We start from the raw sequence: 17,982 nt of genomic DNA on the forward strand, positions 1-17,982 counted from the left end.
TTCAGGTCGCCGTCAGAGACTAAGGGACCAACATAATGCAGGGTGTTTTGGTCAGGGTAATAACACAGTCAAATTGTGAATGAGGTCACACTGGAGTCATACTGAAGCATGACACATGTATTACTCTCAAAGTTTGGGATTGTACAAAAAAATGTTTCTGGGCCTTATTAATCGCAAAGTCTGTGACCGTGGTTTTGTGCACTATAAGAATAGTTCAGGCCAGTCTCAATTTGAAGTGAAGTCAGCTGCCACAACTATTTCGAGGACTAACTTTAAAATAAAAGCCAAGTAAGGCATTAATATCAATATACAGTATTGTATTTACTTTTATTTTGAAAATGACCCTCATGGCACGTTGCATAGTAGCCTATGAACAAAAGTTGAGGCGGCTGGTTGGACTAGGCTGGCTACCCGCTAACGGCTACATTCGCCATAAAATGGAGGCCAAACGCCACAGCCACAGGTTCGACGCTCCGTTAGGTCCGTTGGCGGGTCGGGAAAAAAAATAAGCAGCAAACGACAACCTCTGGTGCTCATTTGAGAACTACGCCAAAATTTTACGTGCCCCCCCCCCTGCCCTGACTATATAAACATATTTCACTTGACTTGGCTTAACGATCAATTGGGTTTTTGCACTGCATTTTTTGAGGCGCAATTTTATTTTGAGCCATTGTGGTAAGTAAACACAAATGTTTATTTGTGAAGCAACCCAGTCCAAGGTTAAAGAAGCCTAGAGAATAATTGTACGTGCTTGTAAAATAGAAAGGCTTTCCTCAAGCTCCCACCCTCTCTCTCTCTTTTGCTCTCGCTCTCCCAGACCTGGCAGTAGCAGCATGGTAGCTAGCACACCACCTAAGTTACACTCTTTTCTTTTCTTTGGTTACAACAAACACTGGTATGTTTGTACATCATTTATTTTCGGAATCATTGTGTACTGAGATGGGATGGCAACTGGTTAAGGGTGTGCCCTGCCTCTTGCCCAAAGTCAGCTGGGATAGTCTCTAGCTCACACGTGACCCTAAGGAAAATTGGAAAATGAGATCAAAAGTGATATCCAAATGATGTGCTATGACAGTCGTGAGAGGGGGGAAAAAAACTCTTAAAAGCTGTGATGCAGAACCAGACTCATGGTGGTTGTAATATCTGTATTGTCTGGGGGAAGAAGACTATTACTCATCATAATATGCTAAACTAGAGGAGATGGGAAACGCAGAGTGGGTAACGTTGCCAGAATGTAGTGCTTGAATGTGAAAGACAAGTGCATTATAAACTTAAATCTCTGCTTGAGGGATAAAAAAAAAAACCTCTACTTGAAATTTGGGGGCCTGAATTCGTAATTTGTATTTTTTTTTTCTCGACAACCATTTTGGCCTCAAATATTATGGCCATATACAGTAGGTGAAATATTGGAAATATTCCACAGACATTGGTCGCCAGATACAGCACAATTAAGGACAGACAAGCGTTAATACTCATTCGCACTGTCACCGATTGGGAACTCACCGGCTGCATGGAAGTCAGGCAAGCAAATCAACACTGTCAGTGATCAAAACATGAAGTTGTATTAACATTTTCAAAAAATGTACAATTTAGTATATTTGTTAGGCTAGATTACACATCTTCTGTCAAACTCCACATAAACTGAATGACCAAATAATTAAAAAGAATACAAATATTTGCCATATTTTCACCTTTAACCACCCTCGGCAATCCTTCTGCTCCTTTGCAATATAATCACGATTTGAGAGTGCGATTTTGCAATCTCGAAGGCTGCAGATCAAATGGTCATTATTTTATTGACAGTGGAGGGGGACAGGGGGATTCACCAAACACTAAACTAACGCTGCCCTGCTCGCTTTCATCCGCGCTAGCTTTTGGCTTTCAAACATACTTGATCCTTTTCACACCTTGCATGCTTAAAACTTCCGGAGTGTGGCAAAAAAAAAAAACAGCCTCCCCATGTACGTATGTTGACTATTTTATGACGTTTTGTCTGCCTATGTCAGAGCGTGCGTGTGAGAAAGTGTTGTAATCGGCACTTGACTTTGTGCCTTTACAAGTTATAGTATCAGGATAGTGTATGTACTGTGTGTTTACACCACACCTGTGTGGCACTGTTATGTTGTCATGGTAAACGCTTACCAAGCTGCACATCACATTTTTTTGTGAATTCAAACCTGTAATTGTGGCAGATAAACTCTTTCATATGCATTCGTGCTCATTTTTGCTTTACCTCTATTCTATTATGCATAACAGATCTGATACTGTTTGTTATAATAAAGATCGTTGAAAAATGCATTAGAAAAGGACCTTGTAAAAAAAAAAAAAAAAAATGCAACTCATATCGCAATTGCAATTTTTAAGGAAAAAATTGCAATTGGATTATATTCCATAATCGTTCAGCACTACTTCTGACCATTTAAAACACTTTTTTACTTTACATAAAGTCTAGATCAGATAAATATGACCCTTGTCCTTACTCTTGTCAGCATGTGTGCACTGTGGAGTACAACTCGGGTTGGATGGTTTTGGTCAATGAAAAGACCATGGCTGGAAAATTCATGAATGCAAACTGACTCCATCCAAATGTTTTGTGTGTGCACGATAGCTCTTGGCTTCTCTCTGAGTTAATCTGTCATCAACTGTGATCAGATTATCGTGGATTATACACTGACCATTAGCGGATGAACACACACGCACACTCATCTACACAAAGTGTGCGTTGCGTGTAACCTTAGCGAACACACGAATGTTTCTAGGGCCTCACGTGCACTCATACAAATATAAGATGACACTGACTAAAGCGCTCTCTCTCTCTCTCGCTGTCTTTCGCTCTCTCTCTTTCTCTGCCTCTTTCGCTCTCTCTCAATCTCTCTCGCTCAATCTCTCTCTCTCACACACACGTGCACACGCAAACACACACACTTAAGCATGCATGTCATGATGTGTTGGGGGGGTTTTAAGTTTATCCTATTAGCCAAGCAGCAGGTGTTAAAACACCCAGCAAACATCCTTCACTTGGCATGAAATGGACTAGGACTATTAATTACACCTGGTTGAATTGCGCTTTCATGCATTATGTTCATGTACTCCTATATTACTATTTGCATCCTATTTCTTACTACTCATATTAATAAAAATATAGTTGCACCAAGTAGCTTTTATTTTTCTCATCTCAACTCAGCATGTCAAGGCAGATGCCCGATCCCTTTCTGAGTTTCTGTTCAAGGTTTCTTCTTCAGGGCGCATTCTCACTACTGTAGTATTTCTCACTAGTGTTCTTCGGTCGAGTTGATTTGGGCCTCTACACACCAACCCGACGTCGGCCATCATAAAGTCAGTACATGCCGTCTGTTTGGTGTAGCGCACAAGGTCGTAAAGTCAGAGTCGTTGTCGGGGAGTCTAGCGGCCGTGTTCGGCCGATTCAACATTCCAAAATTACTGGAAAACCCAAGGTTTGAAATAAGCGGTTTTCCCATTACAGTTTGCGAGTCAAAATTCGAATCATGCGCTGAATTATCATTATGTTAAAAAATCCGATTGTCCGTTGTCGTCGGCATGATTAGTGAATTGCGATTCTGGGAGCCAGCCCCTAATCCAAACACTTACTTTATTATACTGAGAAGATTATTCAAGATTTAATATAGTTTACTATTTCAATTGTCTCCTCTTGTGGTGTCTTCATTTTAGGGCATTTCACACTTCCAAAACTTCTACTAGTATAAAGAATATTTGTCTTATTCCCAGTTGTCTAGTCCGAACTCATAAACGCACAGACACTGTATTATTATATTTAGGGGTGGGAATTGATGGGTACCTCAAGATTTGATCCGATTCTGATTTAGAGGCCCATGATTCGATTTAATTCCGATTCAGAGGCCTATGATTCCATTCCATTGCGATTCTGATGCATCACTACATTGTCTTACATTTTATAGTCCATGTAAAACACTTGTACTTTTTTTAAAACAAAAAACTCAAGGAAGAGCAAAGATTTATATTTCACACTTTGACTTTGCTCCGCTCGTATGAGGTTTTTCATGTTCCGCCATCTTGTCACGTGTTATCTTAGCCCAGCACAGATGTCTGACGTACAAACGCACGTAATCGATTGCGCATGCTTTTAGTACTATGAATCGATTCTGAATCTTTTTAATAACGGGTGCATCGAAAAAAACGATTATCGTTCCCACCCTTAATTATATTAGTATGTTGCCTGATAAAATGCTAGCTGATAAAGTGAAGTTTCCCAAACGCTGTTAACGCCATCTTATTATTTAATGCCTTATGTTTTTGGTACAAGGAAATGTTAAGTTAAGTTGAAATTTATATTTGTTCTAAATTGCCCCACTGAAAATCCTTCTAGACAATAAAATACAGTTTGCTGCTATGCACAAAGTCAATTTAAGAAATTAAAGGTCAGGGTGCAAACATTGAAAATTTTCTGTAGCCTTCTAGAACCCCCTTTACAATGCATAACTGTCATTAAAATGTGATTAGGTCGTTGGTAGACAGCAGTTCAATCACTAAATACAATTCAGAATGTGTCGTCTGCCGTTTGAATCTCGTACCCCCCCACAGTAGTAGTAGTAGAAAATATGTGTTTTAAAGTGGTATCTTAGCTGAATTTACTAATTCATATAAAAGATGCAAAATAATAAATAATTAGTTCAACTTACATTCAGGCCCTTCTAGTTACTTCTGGCTGTAAATTAAATATTTAAATTGTTTTGTGTCAGTGTGTGTACTGTTAGATGTGGTGCTTTGATACGCTGCAGGTTCTCATCACATTGGGACATTGTTGTTCTGGAAGTGCCATGTTTCATTTCGTGTCTGCCTTTGTCGCAGCAAGGCCCAAATTCCTCATCTTTTCTTAAAAGCATTCAGCACACATTCAGCACTGAGTCTTGATACTGGAGATCAGTGACAAAAAAAACAAACAAGTGAAAGCCTTTTTAAAGCCAAAAGAGAACATAAATAAAAGGATAGAAAAAGGTACGTCAGTGTCATTCACCCATCTATGAATTATTTCATATGAAAATTGTATAGCCCTCAATTGCAACAGTCATTGTTTGAAGGAAAGACAATTGGAGACAGAAACCATTCAAAATAAATAAATAATAAAACAAATCAGGTTGTAAAATCCATCATATGAATTGCAATAACATTACTCCAGCATTTGCTCTCTAAGTTATATCCACAGTAGCTTTTGGAGAGCAAATCATGCCCACGGTTCCACTAAAGTGCTCAGCTATTTCTCATTTTCATTTTAAAGCCTTCTCTGTGAATCGCAAAGATTTGTGGTGGTAATCTGAAAATGGGAATCTTGTTCAACGCATTCAAATTCGTAGAATTTGTGGATCCTCTGGGAAAGGTTATACTATACCTTATACAGTACATAAAATATACTGAGGCACTCTTTAAAAACCATCGTTTGGTAGTTATGAGCAAAGAGTTTACACTTAAGACTTTTAATCTTGTCAGTTTTCACATTACGGGATCTACAGGCACCAGCTGCAATCCTAGTTTGTCCAACTACCTAATGTTGTGACTGAGCCACAGTTGGGCCGTAGCATACCGGTATATACATATCTTTAATTAAGTTGTATTTATTACACTATAATTCTACTCACACTCTGTTGTATATTTGTGTTGCACATCACAGAGTGAAACAGATCACACATGTAGGCATGCAAGGAGAGATGTCAGAGTGAAAGAGGCCTACAAACAGTGCTGGACCTCAATGGATTAGGTTTGGGGGGGAGTATTTTCTTTCACCCGTTAAGGCAACACATCAGTTAACCTGAAATAAGTCTCTAATTAATGTAGTTTTACACTTGCCTGACCTTAGTGCAGGCAGCACGGATTCAGTTCTCACTCAGTGACTGTGTGAATGGTTGTCGGCCTCTCTTATCCAGGCAAATGTGTCTCGGATTAGATTTTTTTGCCCCTATGCAACCTTTATCAGATTTTTTTATTTTTTATTTTATTTATTTATCTATTTTTTTAAATCACAATCTGAACGCACCTCCCCGCGACCCTGTACAGGATAAGCGGTTTGGAAGATGACACATGACACAATCTAAACGGCTCAATTCAGATTTTTTAATTTATTTTTTTCAAATCCGTCCTGGGCCACTTTCAAATGTGGTCCCAGATCGGACACATATCTGATTTTTTTCTTATATGACCACAGTCTGAACGACCAGGTCGCATATATCCGACATTGACGTCATTCGAAGCCCAAATTGCGCTCCACGTGGGCGGAGGGAGAGTGCTGGGAGCTGGGAGATCGAATCTGCAAATTTGATTTCGAGAAACAGCATTGACTTTGTGTTTGACTTTGATTTAATCCCACTTGAAACATGAAGCATACATTCCTGTCAAGTTGAACACTTTCGGCGTAATTTGTACAGGTGGAAACACCTTTTTCAAACATGTATGCCGTACATCGCTGATTTCCGTTCACGTGACAGCAGCCAGTGTAAGATTATGTACAGATATGTAAGGGCAAATTACAACTTTCGTAAGATTCACTCCATTCAGGGGTTGACAGATATGAGCATAAAGTGGACATTTATGGTGATAGTAGTAATTCAGCCACGTAGCTCGGTTCATTTTTCTTGCGCGGCAATGATGTCTCCATGAAATGAAATTGAACAGCCTCGCCTCATTATTACAGCCAAATACTGTATTTCTACCTCCTACCAAATTGCTCCACTGAAGAAATGCCCCGACAAGCTGGACCACATTTACTTCCGAAAACACTACGTTGTGAATGACGTCGTCTCTTCTTCTGCGCATTCGGCTCACTTTGGGGATGCATATGTTTACACACCAGACAGACTGAGGTCGCATTTAAAACGCAATGTGAATGCTTACACAAAAAAAATCTGATTTTATCAAAAAAAATCCGAATTGGGCATTAAGACTTGCAGTGTGAACCTAGCCTATTTGTCCTGATTTGGGCTGGCGACCGGTCCAGGGTGTAGTTCGTCTTTTGTCCACAGTGAGCTGAGATCGACCCTCCTACGACCTGAAAAAGGATCAGCGGTACAGAAAGGGATAGCTGTTAGGGATACATCTGTACTTCATTGATCAACAAGGCAAAATTAAATTTGAATGCTTGTTGTTAAAAACACACAGGGTCTTTTTTGCATTACTTTTTTTGTGTATTACTTCTGATCACATAATTGCATAACAAATTATTCTTGCTCCTATTTTCCTTACAGTTTCTTGCGTTAAATTGACGCGCAGCCCATTTTCAATTATTTATAATGACTTAAGGCTCTAATGATGTGCTAGCATGATTTAAGGGACTTTCCAACTTGGCTGAACCCCCCCCCTAAAATGTCCAGTGGTTAGAAAATTCCGTTTCAATGTGACATCACATTTGTTCCACTGACGTTTCCCACTTGGCTCTGTCGCAGGGACCCCATGCGTTAGCCATTAAAATGCTACTGGAAGCCATACCGGCATGGATTGCATTGGATGCTGCCAATAAATCCAGATGCTGAAGGGGTGGTGTTTTCACTTGGGAGGGGGTGTTTCCATGATCAGTTTTAGATACTGCTGTTTTTAGTGTGAGCGGGCAGTGAAATGCAAAACATATTAAGAATCAGTTGACAATGTTTTAGTAGGGCTGGATGACGCTCAGAAAGAAGAACATGGGACGTAATAAGCGATCGACTCAAATTTAGACGGGAGGGAAAGCCACTTGGCGACCTTCAGTAGCTGATGTCTGTCATCTTAAGCGGCTGTCAAATAATTTACAGTGGTGTCACAGAGCCACAATGAAGGATGTCAGCCCATGTAAATCTTCTTGTACTCCAGATATGACGCCGGGTGGCAGGGGGATGGATCGAATGACAGAATGGTTGTACAGCATTCATTTTCATCGAATAAAGACAACAGTGTTCTCGTGACTTTTTGTTACATGATGTTGATTCTTGAAAATGTCATGTCACCCGGTGTGTTTGGGTTATTATGTCTGTGTAAACTTATTCTGTATAATGTGCCATGTAGAATGATCAGGTTTGCAAAAAAAGATGAGCTTGTTTGGCAGGCCTGCTGACAGTCAATGATTTGCTCATCGAAAAAAATCAAATACAGGTGCATCTTATATCCTTCAACGAAACTGGTCCCACAAAGATGGAAGCACGCAATTGTCAAAAATGTCTCAAAAACGAAATAAGGGGATCTCTCCCACACTGTGAACGGTCTGAAAGTGACGTCTGAATAAAAGGAGATTAGACATACTTTTTCTGATGGATTAGTCCTGACAATTGAAGATTCAATATGAGGAGACAAGACATAAAGGGAATGAAATCTTTTCAGTAACAGATACTTCTCTGATATTATTTGTATGTGGCGTGAATATTTTCCTTCTTTGTCCTAAGAATGTGTTTGTGATTGAACTTGGGGGACTGGACACGCTGTCACAGAGTAAAACAATGTGTGATGATTACAGTTCAAGTGATTTTTGTTGTTGTTGTTGTTTTTAACACAGGAAAGCATGAACAGCAACAGGTTCTCAAAAGACAACCGCTGAACAAATTGTTGCATGCAGTTCCCTGAAGTCTAGACTTCTAATAGCCTTGTCTCACAGTGCATTGATCCAGTAGCTTTAAATTTCAATTCGATAAAGACCGCTACTTTTGGCTCATGAGGACAAAAGTGACATGTTTGCTGAACTTGTTCCTTTCTAGACTGACTGTTCGAAAACACTTTTATAAGTTGTGCTCAATATGTTTTGTTGTTTTTCTGTCAGGATGACTGGGACTCAAGTGACTCATCCGTTCGACACAGAGCTCACAACTCTGATGACAAGACTCAGGAAGTTCTCCCGCCTGGTAAGACTCTTACTCATAATGCATCACAATTATGCCGATATATTATTGCTGGAAATGTACAAAGAGAGGGTTTGGACTACGATTATACAGTCTTAAGTGACCGCAGTGTATTCCAATAGGCATTCTCCAATTGGGTGTAGGATCTGGATCATTTTACCAAATCCTTTCATAACTTTCGGTTAAAAACTTTTGTTGATAAACCAGTGCCTAAAATAGGGAGGACTTTTGAAAACACAACTTTGGCCTTTTGTGAACCCCTTCACAAAAAGGTCATGGGCGATTGATAAAACTTAAAAAAAAAAAAATTACACTTGGCTGTGGGAATGTACTGATTGAGAATTGGTGGACAGTGGGTCCATGTTCGTCGTCCTGTATGCGCGCTTCTTATGCGCTGGAATTTTGGAGGGTAAGCTGTGGAGAAACAACTTAACGTGCTCGAAAAAAAAAACTTGACTGCAACTTTGGAATCAGCATTCCAATTTAAGTTTTAATCAGCATAAATATCGAACTCAACAGATTTTTTTTTTCCAAATAGTTCCCCAGTGTTATAAGTAGACTTGTAAGGATCCCCACGCCAATGGCACAGATAACATACAATTTTTCAATCATAACTGAAGGTTAGAGATTTATATCTTTAGATTAATTCTAGAGGCCCAGCACAATCAAAGACCAACTGATTTCACTATTTTTCTCATTTCCAAATACGATCACACATAATTCATCATATACAGACTCCAGGCATCTTTTTTTTTTTTTTTTTAAGATTTATTTTACTTTTTTAACCGCAGTCCTTCAATTCCACCAATGTAAGTGCAGGCGTCCAGCAAGTGCCCCGCTGCTGTCTTTTAAATGAATCCTTCTCGAGCGACCTCTTTGACCTGCACTGAGCTTAGCCATCTGGCTTTATTTCAGGCACAGTGCGGGCCCCATGGTAACCTCATAGGGGACCCCAAGTTTGCCCATGTGGTGAAAAGTTTCAGGGTGTTAGTTGACATTCATATTTCCAAGATAATTGTCTGCCTTTCTGCCCGTACTAAAAGAATTCATACAATATGAATGACTAACACAATAAAAAAAAAAAAAGACTCCACTCACTCACTTTTAAAAAGTTCCTTCACATTATTCCCGACAGAGGCTGTAGCGCATAAATTTAGCAACTTTGCTGGCACGTTGCCTTATTTAATTTAGTAGTAAAAGCAAGCTACAGTTGGGTCTGCTATATCTATCTCGAATCAAGTTGTTGGGGTTTGTCATTGTGGTTTTACAAAAGAAACTGCAAGACAGACATGCATTCCAGCTGTGACTGGAAAGTGTATGTCTGTCCAGATTTCGCACATCCTAAAATAATTTCCTCCTCGAATAATGTGGTCGAACATTTTCAGAGTTCTTGATCAGTGTTACATGTTTCCCAGCCTCTTTGACCTTCATACGTTTCACCGACTAGTAACATAAAAGACAATCCATTGCACTTGGCAGTGTGATGGTTGAAATTCCATTGCATATGTCCACAAACCCGACTATGCATCTCCACCCACTGTTTCCAGAAACAATATCCGAATCCCAAAACAGAGCAGATTTAGAAAGTCATAGCTGAGCGACTTGTCATGCAGTTCTCGTATGAAGCCTTGCTTGGATCCGTCGCCCCTCCCTCCCACACAGTCCGTGTGACCCATGAAAAGCTGAGTGCATGCATCTGATTGATCCATGAGTGGAAATGGATTCTAATTTGACTGCAGAATTGGGGGAGGGGGGGCTTCTTAATTTCAGGGTGACTTTATTGATCACCATGGCATTTTAACATAACATAACATTGGCACTTATATTCCTCAAAATATTTTGAGGACAAGCGGGAGTGTGGACAGAGTAAGGGTGGAACAGATTGTGTTAAGAAGTAATTAAAAAATATATGAAAAGCACGGAGTGCAATAAGCATACATGGGTGGTCGTGTTGACAGTGCACCGCCCTTTTTAAAAATCAAAAGGGTGGCACTTAATAGATTTTGTGTCAAAATAAGTGAGTTTATGTTGAACATTAGGAAAATGAACAGCTTTTGAGCAAATGCTTGAAGATGGAATCCCCTGCTGCTTTTTAAACAGTCCCAGTTTGCCTTCTATTGATTCCACATGGATTTCTCAATTCACGAGCAATTGCCTAAAGCAAAGGACCAGAAATAATTGTCATCATTACTTGTTGCATTTGTTTCGTATACTAAAAACTAAAAAAAAAAAAAACAAGATTTCTCATCTCACTGTTTTTCGTTTCTCCACATATTTGAACAATTATTTTAAATGTGAGATTTTGGAACTGATATCGTCACACTTCTATTAACCGCTCACAATAAAAAGAGAAGCTCAATCTTAACAGGGAATGAATCTAAAGACACATATTGGTGTGCTGGAATGGAGTGAATTGAGTGGGTTGTTGGAGTTCCACTGGATGCCTTTGGAATGGTTACACGGGGGAGTCCTGTCTGCCATGCACCATCGGTATGACAACACCACCGCATCGTGGGATATCCAGAAAATACTGCAGCCAACACAAACAGACAGTCAGAAGAGGCTAAGAGTGGAAAGTGCTCAGTGAGCAAGAGACCAAGGGAGAGAAGTGCAAACTATTCAAACCGTCCATTATTCACCAGTGGGAAAAAATCCAAACATGCAAACCGCAAGCCAGTTCCATAGGGGATGCACTCGAAAAGATGGCCTCAGGGACTTTTTTTAATTCATATCACATGAATGCGATATCCTGTTGTAGAGGCTGTGGACGCCTAATCAAGTTTGTCAGCCCTGAAAGAGAGGCTTTGTATATATAGTATGTTATGTACAGTACTTCAGTATCAGTATGCCACCATTTAGTTTGAAACAGTAAAACCTGATCTGGTTTGTGTTTGCATGTGGGTGTGTAAGTGGGGTGTTGACAATAACAATGAACAAAGAAAAGGAACATAACGGTCAATGTTAGGGATGTTTGATACCATGTTTTTTCAGACCGATACCAGTACGAGTAGTCGCCGGTACCGTGTACCGATGCCGCTAGTACTTTTGATGTATAAAATTGTGAACAAAGGTCTTGATGATGATTTGCTGGTATGTCGAATTCGATGGATTTGTTTATTGCCTTGAGTATCGGCGCCCTTCATCATTACCAGATACCTTAAAATAAGGCTAGTATCGGCCCGATACCGATACCGGTAACTGCTACTCGGCACCTATTCACACATGTTGCAGTGGACATATGTTAATTCATTTACACAGTGAAGAGACTGGAGCGACTGGAGGTACATTATCTTGCTGAAGAATACCTAAACAGAGCTGTGGGGTAAAACTAGACTGAGCCTCCAATCCAAAACATTCCAGTTGAGAGACAACCACCACAACCAATTGTACTGTTTGAATCACAGTGGAAACAAAGATTTAATGCTAATACTAATGCATCAGATTTATATAGCGCTTTTTTGGACAACTGGACACTGAAAGCACTCACAATGGATACGTTATTCAAGCACTCACGCATTCACACCCTGGTGGGGGTAAACTACGAATCAGAGGCGGAACCAGAACGTGGCTAATGGGTGGGCCTGAATATTTCTCTCACTGAGCACAATCCTCCTATCGCGACACATTGTATATTCAAATAAAATGCCAAACGGAGTAATATGAAGTCCAGAACTTCCTCAGACAACATTCTTAATGTTCAATAAAATAAAAAACACAACAAAACACAAATTCAAAACTAATTTAATAATAATTTAAACATGTCAAAGTATTTTTTTTTTTTCATGGATCTCACTGAGTGGGCAGTCAAGGCCCACCCAGGCCCCCCTGCGGCTCAGCCCCTGCTACAAATGTAGCCACAGCTGCCCTGGGACAGACTGACGGAAGCGTGGCTGCCAGTGTCCGACCACCACTCAAACAATCAAAAATCGATGTTAAATTGACAGTGACAAAATCTTCCTTCATCCATCTATGCCAGCAATATTAATGACTGGAAGAACAATTAAATGTTCCACTAGCTGAGAGAAGGTGCAGTTAACCTGTGTTGCTACCTGTTGCCATTCATACATATACGTTTTAGTTACTAAACAGGCCCAGATTTTGCACAAAGTCATTTTGTGAGTAAATTTAAATGCGATCATCATTATTTCAGTATATTTTATATACTTTTTGTGTCTTTTTTGTTTGGTGGCGTACTTACCAAAACCATACATTGCATCTGGGTGGAAACAGAAGACAATTAAGACATTCATCCAGGTGGATTTAAAGATGGAATAAACTCAAACGAAATAAGTTGTAACATTAATTCATGGCTGCCATGGAGCCCCGATATCAGCAAGGACATCTTGTTGCTATGTCTCAAAGGCGCCGCTTTCTACTCACAGGCTGATCACTGTGAGCTCTATCTAGTTAACATGCAAGGCACATACACACACTGTCAAGTTAGACACATGCACGCGTTTCGGTTGTCGCCTCTCATCCTCGTCAGCGTTCCCTTCTCTCTTTGTCTCCGTCTGCCATTCCATGCACTCACCTCCGCTGACAAGAGAGTATAATCTCACGCTGCCATACGCTTAACACAAGTCATTACCATTGCAGCGGCGTTCAGCTAATTAGCCGCGGTCTTATTAGAGTGTGTCTCAGTAGTCGTGATTAACTGGGAAATCAAGCCTTTTTCTCTGTTTAGCGATCTCGGTAACCGGGGCAACGTCCTTTTCATTGTTTACATGTTTCTCAACTCACACATTATCGGCCAGTGTTTTAGTCATTTTTTCCCCCCCCTGTTTGTAAGGAGAAAATATCTCACAGAAGCTCAGCAGCTGTGAAGTGTTCTTGCGTCAACCCTGCTTCATTTTATATTCCAACTGATGCTTAATCCTCATTCTAGCCGAGGCACTTTTGTGTAGGTTTAGAATCTTTGGAGGCTTTATTGATTTGGAAATACCAAATGTTTTGGACACGTGTTTCACTACAAAGTGGGACTAAGACTTTAAACTCTGACTGCTTTTTAATTTTTCACTCACCTTAGAATACACGGCGCTCCTGTTTCTGTGTTTGTGATATTGGGAAGAATAATGCAGTCCCAAGTTGTTGCCTCTTTAGGCCGCCCACTAGTTGAGACTGAGTCAACAATGCTTGTGCTGTTTGCTGCCGAGTTGTGCGCGCTTCATTTATTCTCCATTACGTCAAGACGATTAATCAACAATAATTCCACACAATTGCCAAAATTCTCAACAATCAACCAGCCAGTTATTATGCCCCATGCCCACATCTAAACAAATGAGCTGTAAACCAACCCTGTCAATGATCCCCGTGGAGTGGCAATAAAGCACTACAGTTTTTTTTTTTAATGCTTATTATTTGTGTCTGTCTATGTCCAGGTAAGGTCCGCTGGCAAGACTTCGACCAGGATCTGTATGTTGGAGCCACGGTGGTCCGACCAGGTCAGGACCCGTACGCGAGAAACAAATTCAACCAGGTGGAGAGCGATAAGCTCCGTATGGACAGAGCCGTGCCGGATACTAGACACGACCAGTATGTATTTTTATTTGTCACTGATGCTCACCCCCCCCCCCCCCCCAAACAGGCTTAATAATTTGTTTCAGCACTGCATTTCACCTTTGAACACTTTCTCATGTGGAACTGCAGTGTGCAGGTCTTTGTGCATGTCTGTTTGACTAATTTGTTCTACAATGATAAGATCTGATGGAAACACCCTCTATTGTAGTGGTCGGTCAAATGACACCAGGAAGTAACAGCCGGGCCCAAACACACTGTACACTGTCACCACTCCTTCCACTTGTAATGGCGAACGAAAAGAGATCAGACAATCACATGTGGACTCGTTTTGATTGAATTTTACTTCTAAAGCACCAATTAACAGCACACGTGTTCTAAAGGTTTTTTTTTTATTGTATGGCGCATGCGTAAGACCACACTCTACATTTAAGTGAACCAAAATCTACACATCAACAGTGGGAGAGGAAGTCATACATCCTTCTTTTTACTGGACTTTTTTCAACTCATCCATCCATTTTCCCCTGCTTATCTTGTTGAGTGTCTCGGGTGAGCTGGAGCCTATTCAAGCTGACTTTGGGCTAGAGGCAGGTTACACCCCCGACTGGTTGGCAGTCAATCACAGGGCAAATATAAACTTCTTCTGTCGATTGATTAAAAAAAAAAAAAAGGTTTTAGTAGGAAACCACAGCACAGTACCTGGAGAAAATCCACACAAGCACGGGGGAGAACATGCAAACTTCACACAGAAAGGCAGACATTCTAACTGTTAAAAAAAAAAAAAAAGTTACCACATATGCCACTGTGTGTATTTACAGTATTGCATTGAGTGTAAATCTGTTAGTAACCTGTCATTATTCTGCCTTGGCTGAAGTCTTTTAAGTGCCATTGTAGTCTCAAATTAAATGCACCCATCCTTTTTGTTTCCTGGCTTTGCTTCAATTTGCGCGACAGACAGATGTTAGTTGTGCTCTTTAACTTTAAATACATCATTTTTTTTCACAGTCCTGCTGTTGTCACACTGGAGGCAAAACCCATTTGCTTTGATCACTCTCCTTGAAGTCGTTCCATTACAGCGGGAGGATTAGGCATCTGTTTTATGGCTTCTCTGCTACGCCATCCCATTGTACTTCATTTGATAACATTTTCCGAGTGATGCTGATCTTGCTTTTATAGCTCATTAAACAAACACCATGTTCTCTCTCTGTTTGCTGCCAACACGCCCCTCTTTCTATTCATCATCGAGGTTTTATTTTTGCACTTTCAGTCCGGCCACACAAACGCACGCCGTTAAGTGTGTTTTCAGAGTGACAGTGGTCAGGCCTCACTGATGCGCTGACCTAACGTGGCCAGCTGAAGCCATTAGCCTCCTAAAAGAGCACGGACGTGTCTCATATTGATTTGGCGGTGATTTGTCAGTTTGCCCGGCGTGCAGCCGCTCTCGATGGGCAGAAGGTGAAAAGACGGATGCCGGGCTCTCCTCAGCCCACGGACCCATTGCTATTTTCAACACAGAATCAAACAAAGGAGTTTTGACGGTTTCTTATAGATGGCTCGCACCCAAATAGGCTTCTGCCACTGTGATGATTGAGGAGATGTTAATTTTAGATTGATTGAAGTGACATATTGACTCGTTTGAAGCTAATGATGCCGTGACAGAGATACAACAGACACAAAGGACCACACACACACTCTCAAATCCATTTACTGCGCTTTCGCTTCCGGTACTGCACACGCCTATCAAAAGTAGTGTGGTGCGTATGGCAGATTTTTAATTGCATGTTTGTGGTGGTCGGGTTCAAACGTGATGAGAGGCGGTTGCTAATGAGGTCCTGGTCCTCTACCGCTTCTGTCTTGTCGCTCTTCTCACGTTCTGGATTGAAATTCAAGTGTGTCTCTGGCGAAACCCAATGCCAATCCCAGCTCCTGTCGAGCATAACGAGTGCGCGTGCACCTTTTGTGTTAATGCACACTGAACCATGTTCCTTGTGCCCACCAGCGCGTTCCCACTTCACATTATGTCCATGCAAACGTACAAGGGAATGTTTGCGTCAGTTTTGTTTGTTGTCTCATTGTGTCATTGTGTCACGTGTAGTTGCAGACATAAGCAGTGGAAGTCGGACCTGCCGGCTTCGAGTGTGGTCATTACCTTCCACAATGAAGCCCGCTCGGCTCTGCTGCGCACCGTTGTCAGGTACGTGATTGCTTTTTGTTAGTGTTCCACGTAAGCGCATTTAAATATCGGGATCCAGATGTTTTATTTTGTCGTTCTCTTTCTTGTTCTCGTTTCAGCGTCTTGAAGAAAAGCCCCGCTCACTTGGTCAAAGAGATCATCTTGGTTGATGACTACAGCGATAATCGTAAGTATTGCTTCAAAGCACAACGCACACAACAGATGGGCATAACCTTATTCATTGATTAATTGATTCTGGCTGTGACCAGAATGGAATGGAATTATTTTTTGTGATGATTAGGGGCGTAGTTAGAGGGTGTCCACTTGTTGAGTTGAGTGTCAAAAAAAGCAAGCACCAACTGTGAAGCATACATGAGATGGTAAAAGCTTTTTTGTCGTAAATTTCACTCATGGAGGCAGCAATTCAACACCAAGCCACCAAACTGCACTTTTCTGTTAATGTAACAAAGTAGAAGATGTAAGATGTAAATTTGAACGGTTTGCTCGTAGACACATTTGAATTCTTTTTTTACCATTGGTATACAAGCAATTAAAAAGTCAAATTTCCATGACATGTCCTCCTTAATGATGAGCTTTGAAGAACTCTTGTGGAGACATTTCTAGTGTAGCGTTCCAGTCGAGTGCATTACTTGGCTGCAAATTGTGAGGAAGTGCCAGTGATCTACTAATAACTAATGTTGTTGTGTATAACAACGTGATGCCAGCTATGGGAATTTGAGCTACATCGATTTACTGGCACTGAAACGAGTTCTGAAACAAATATTTAAAAGACTTAACAATTAATAAAATGATTTATTGTCCCCAAAACAAACTCAAAAGACGTTTTGCCAAATGGCCATCGTGACAAAGCAACACAAGTGCTCTGATAGTAGTATGTGAAAGAACTTTTTTGTGGATTTGTTGCAGCGGAGGATGGAGCGCTGCTGGGCAAGATCGAAAAAGTCCGCGTGCTGAGAAACGACCGCAGAGAAGGTAATTAGAGGAAGAGAAGAATGTTTTCATTTTTTAATCTCGGGACAATCCTCTGGGTGCTGTTCCTGCTTTGATATCGAGTGCCAGCCTATGGCTCAAGATGGAGACGTTCTGTTCTGCAGGGGTATTGTGCATGTGGGTTTTTTTTTTTTGTAACCAAGTTTTTTTCAGGACTGATGCGCTCGAGGGTTCGTGGTGCAGATGCTGCCACGGCGCCAGTCCTCACCTTCCTGGACTCTCACTGTGAATGTAATGACCACTGGCTTGAGCCGCTCCTGGAGAGAGTAGCTGAGGTACGTGCGTGCACACTCATGCATCAACCATGTATTTGTTCATGCCTTGTCGTCCTGTGTTCAACAGGAAGTTCACACTGTAACAAAGGGGTGGATGGATGGATGCCTTATTCATCCTGTAAGAGAAATTAATCAGGCCCAAAACAGGGTCTCAATAAAA

At 40.9% G+C, this 17,982-nt stretch overlaps 1 protein-coding gene across 2 annotated transcripts in view; it reads left to right on the plus strand.

The window, feature by feature from the left end:
* galnt2 (UDP-N-acetyl-alpha-D-galactosamine:polypeptide N-acetylgalactosaminyltransferase 2) overlaps window positions 1–17,982 on the plus strand; it is a 58,868-nt gene that overhangs the window by 23,570 nt on the left and 17,316 nt on the right. For both annotated transcript variants that reach the window (XM_086026135.1, XM_086026136.1), the window contains exons 2-7: window positions 8,771–8,852; window positions 14,228–14,381; window positions 16,459–16,557; window positions 16,656–16,723; window positions 17,464–17,529; window positions 17,701–17,822. In XM_086026135.1, the coding sequence (XP_085882261.1) occupies window positions 8,771–8,852; window positions 14,228–14,381; window positions 16,459–16,557; window positions 16,656–16,723; window positions 17,464–17,529; window positions 17,701–17,822 (591 nt within the window). The remainder of the gene's footprint in view (window positions 1–8,770; window positions 8,853–14,227; window positions 14,382–16,458; window positions 16,558–16,655; window positions 16,724–17,463; window positions 17,530–17,700; window positions 17,823–17,982) is intronic.

This window comes from Filicampus tigris, chromosome 3, assembly GCF_054856515.1.
Source record: "Filicampus tigris isolate MCC_2025a chromosome 3, RoL_Ftig_1.0, whole genome shotgun sequence".
NCBI classification, from domain to species: Eukaryota; Metazoa; Chordata; class Actinopteri; order Syngnathiformes; family Syngnathidae; genus Filicampus; species Filicampus tigris.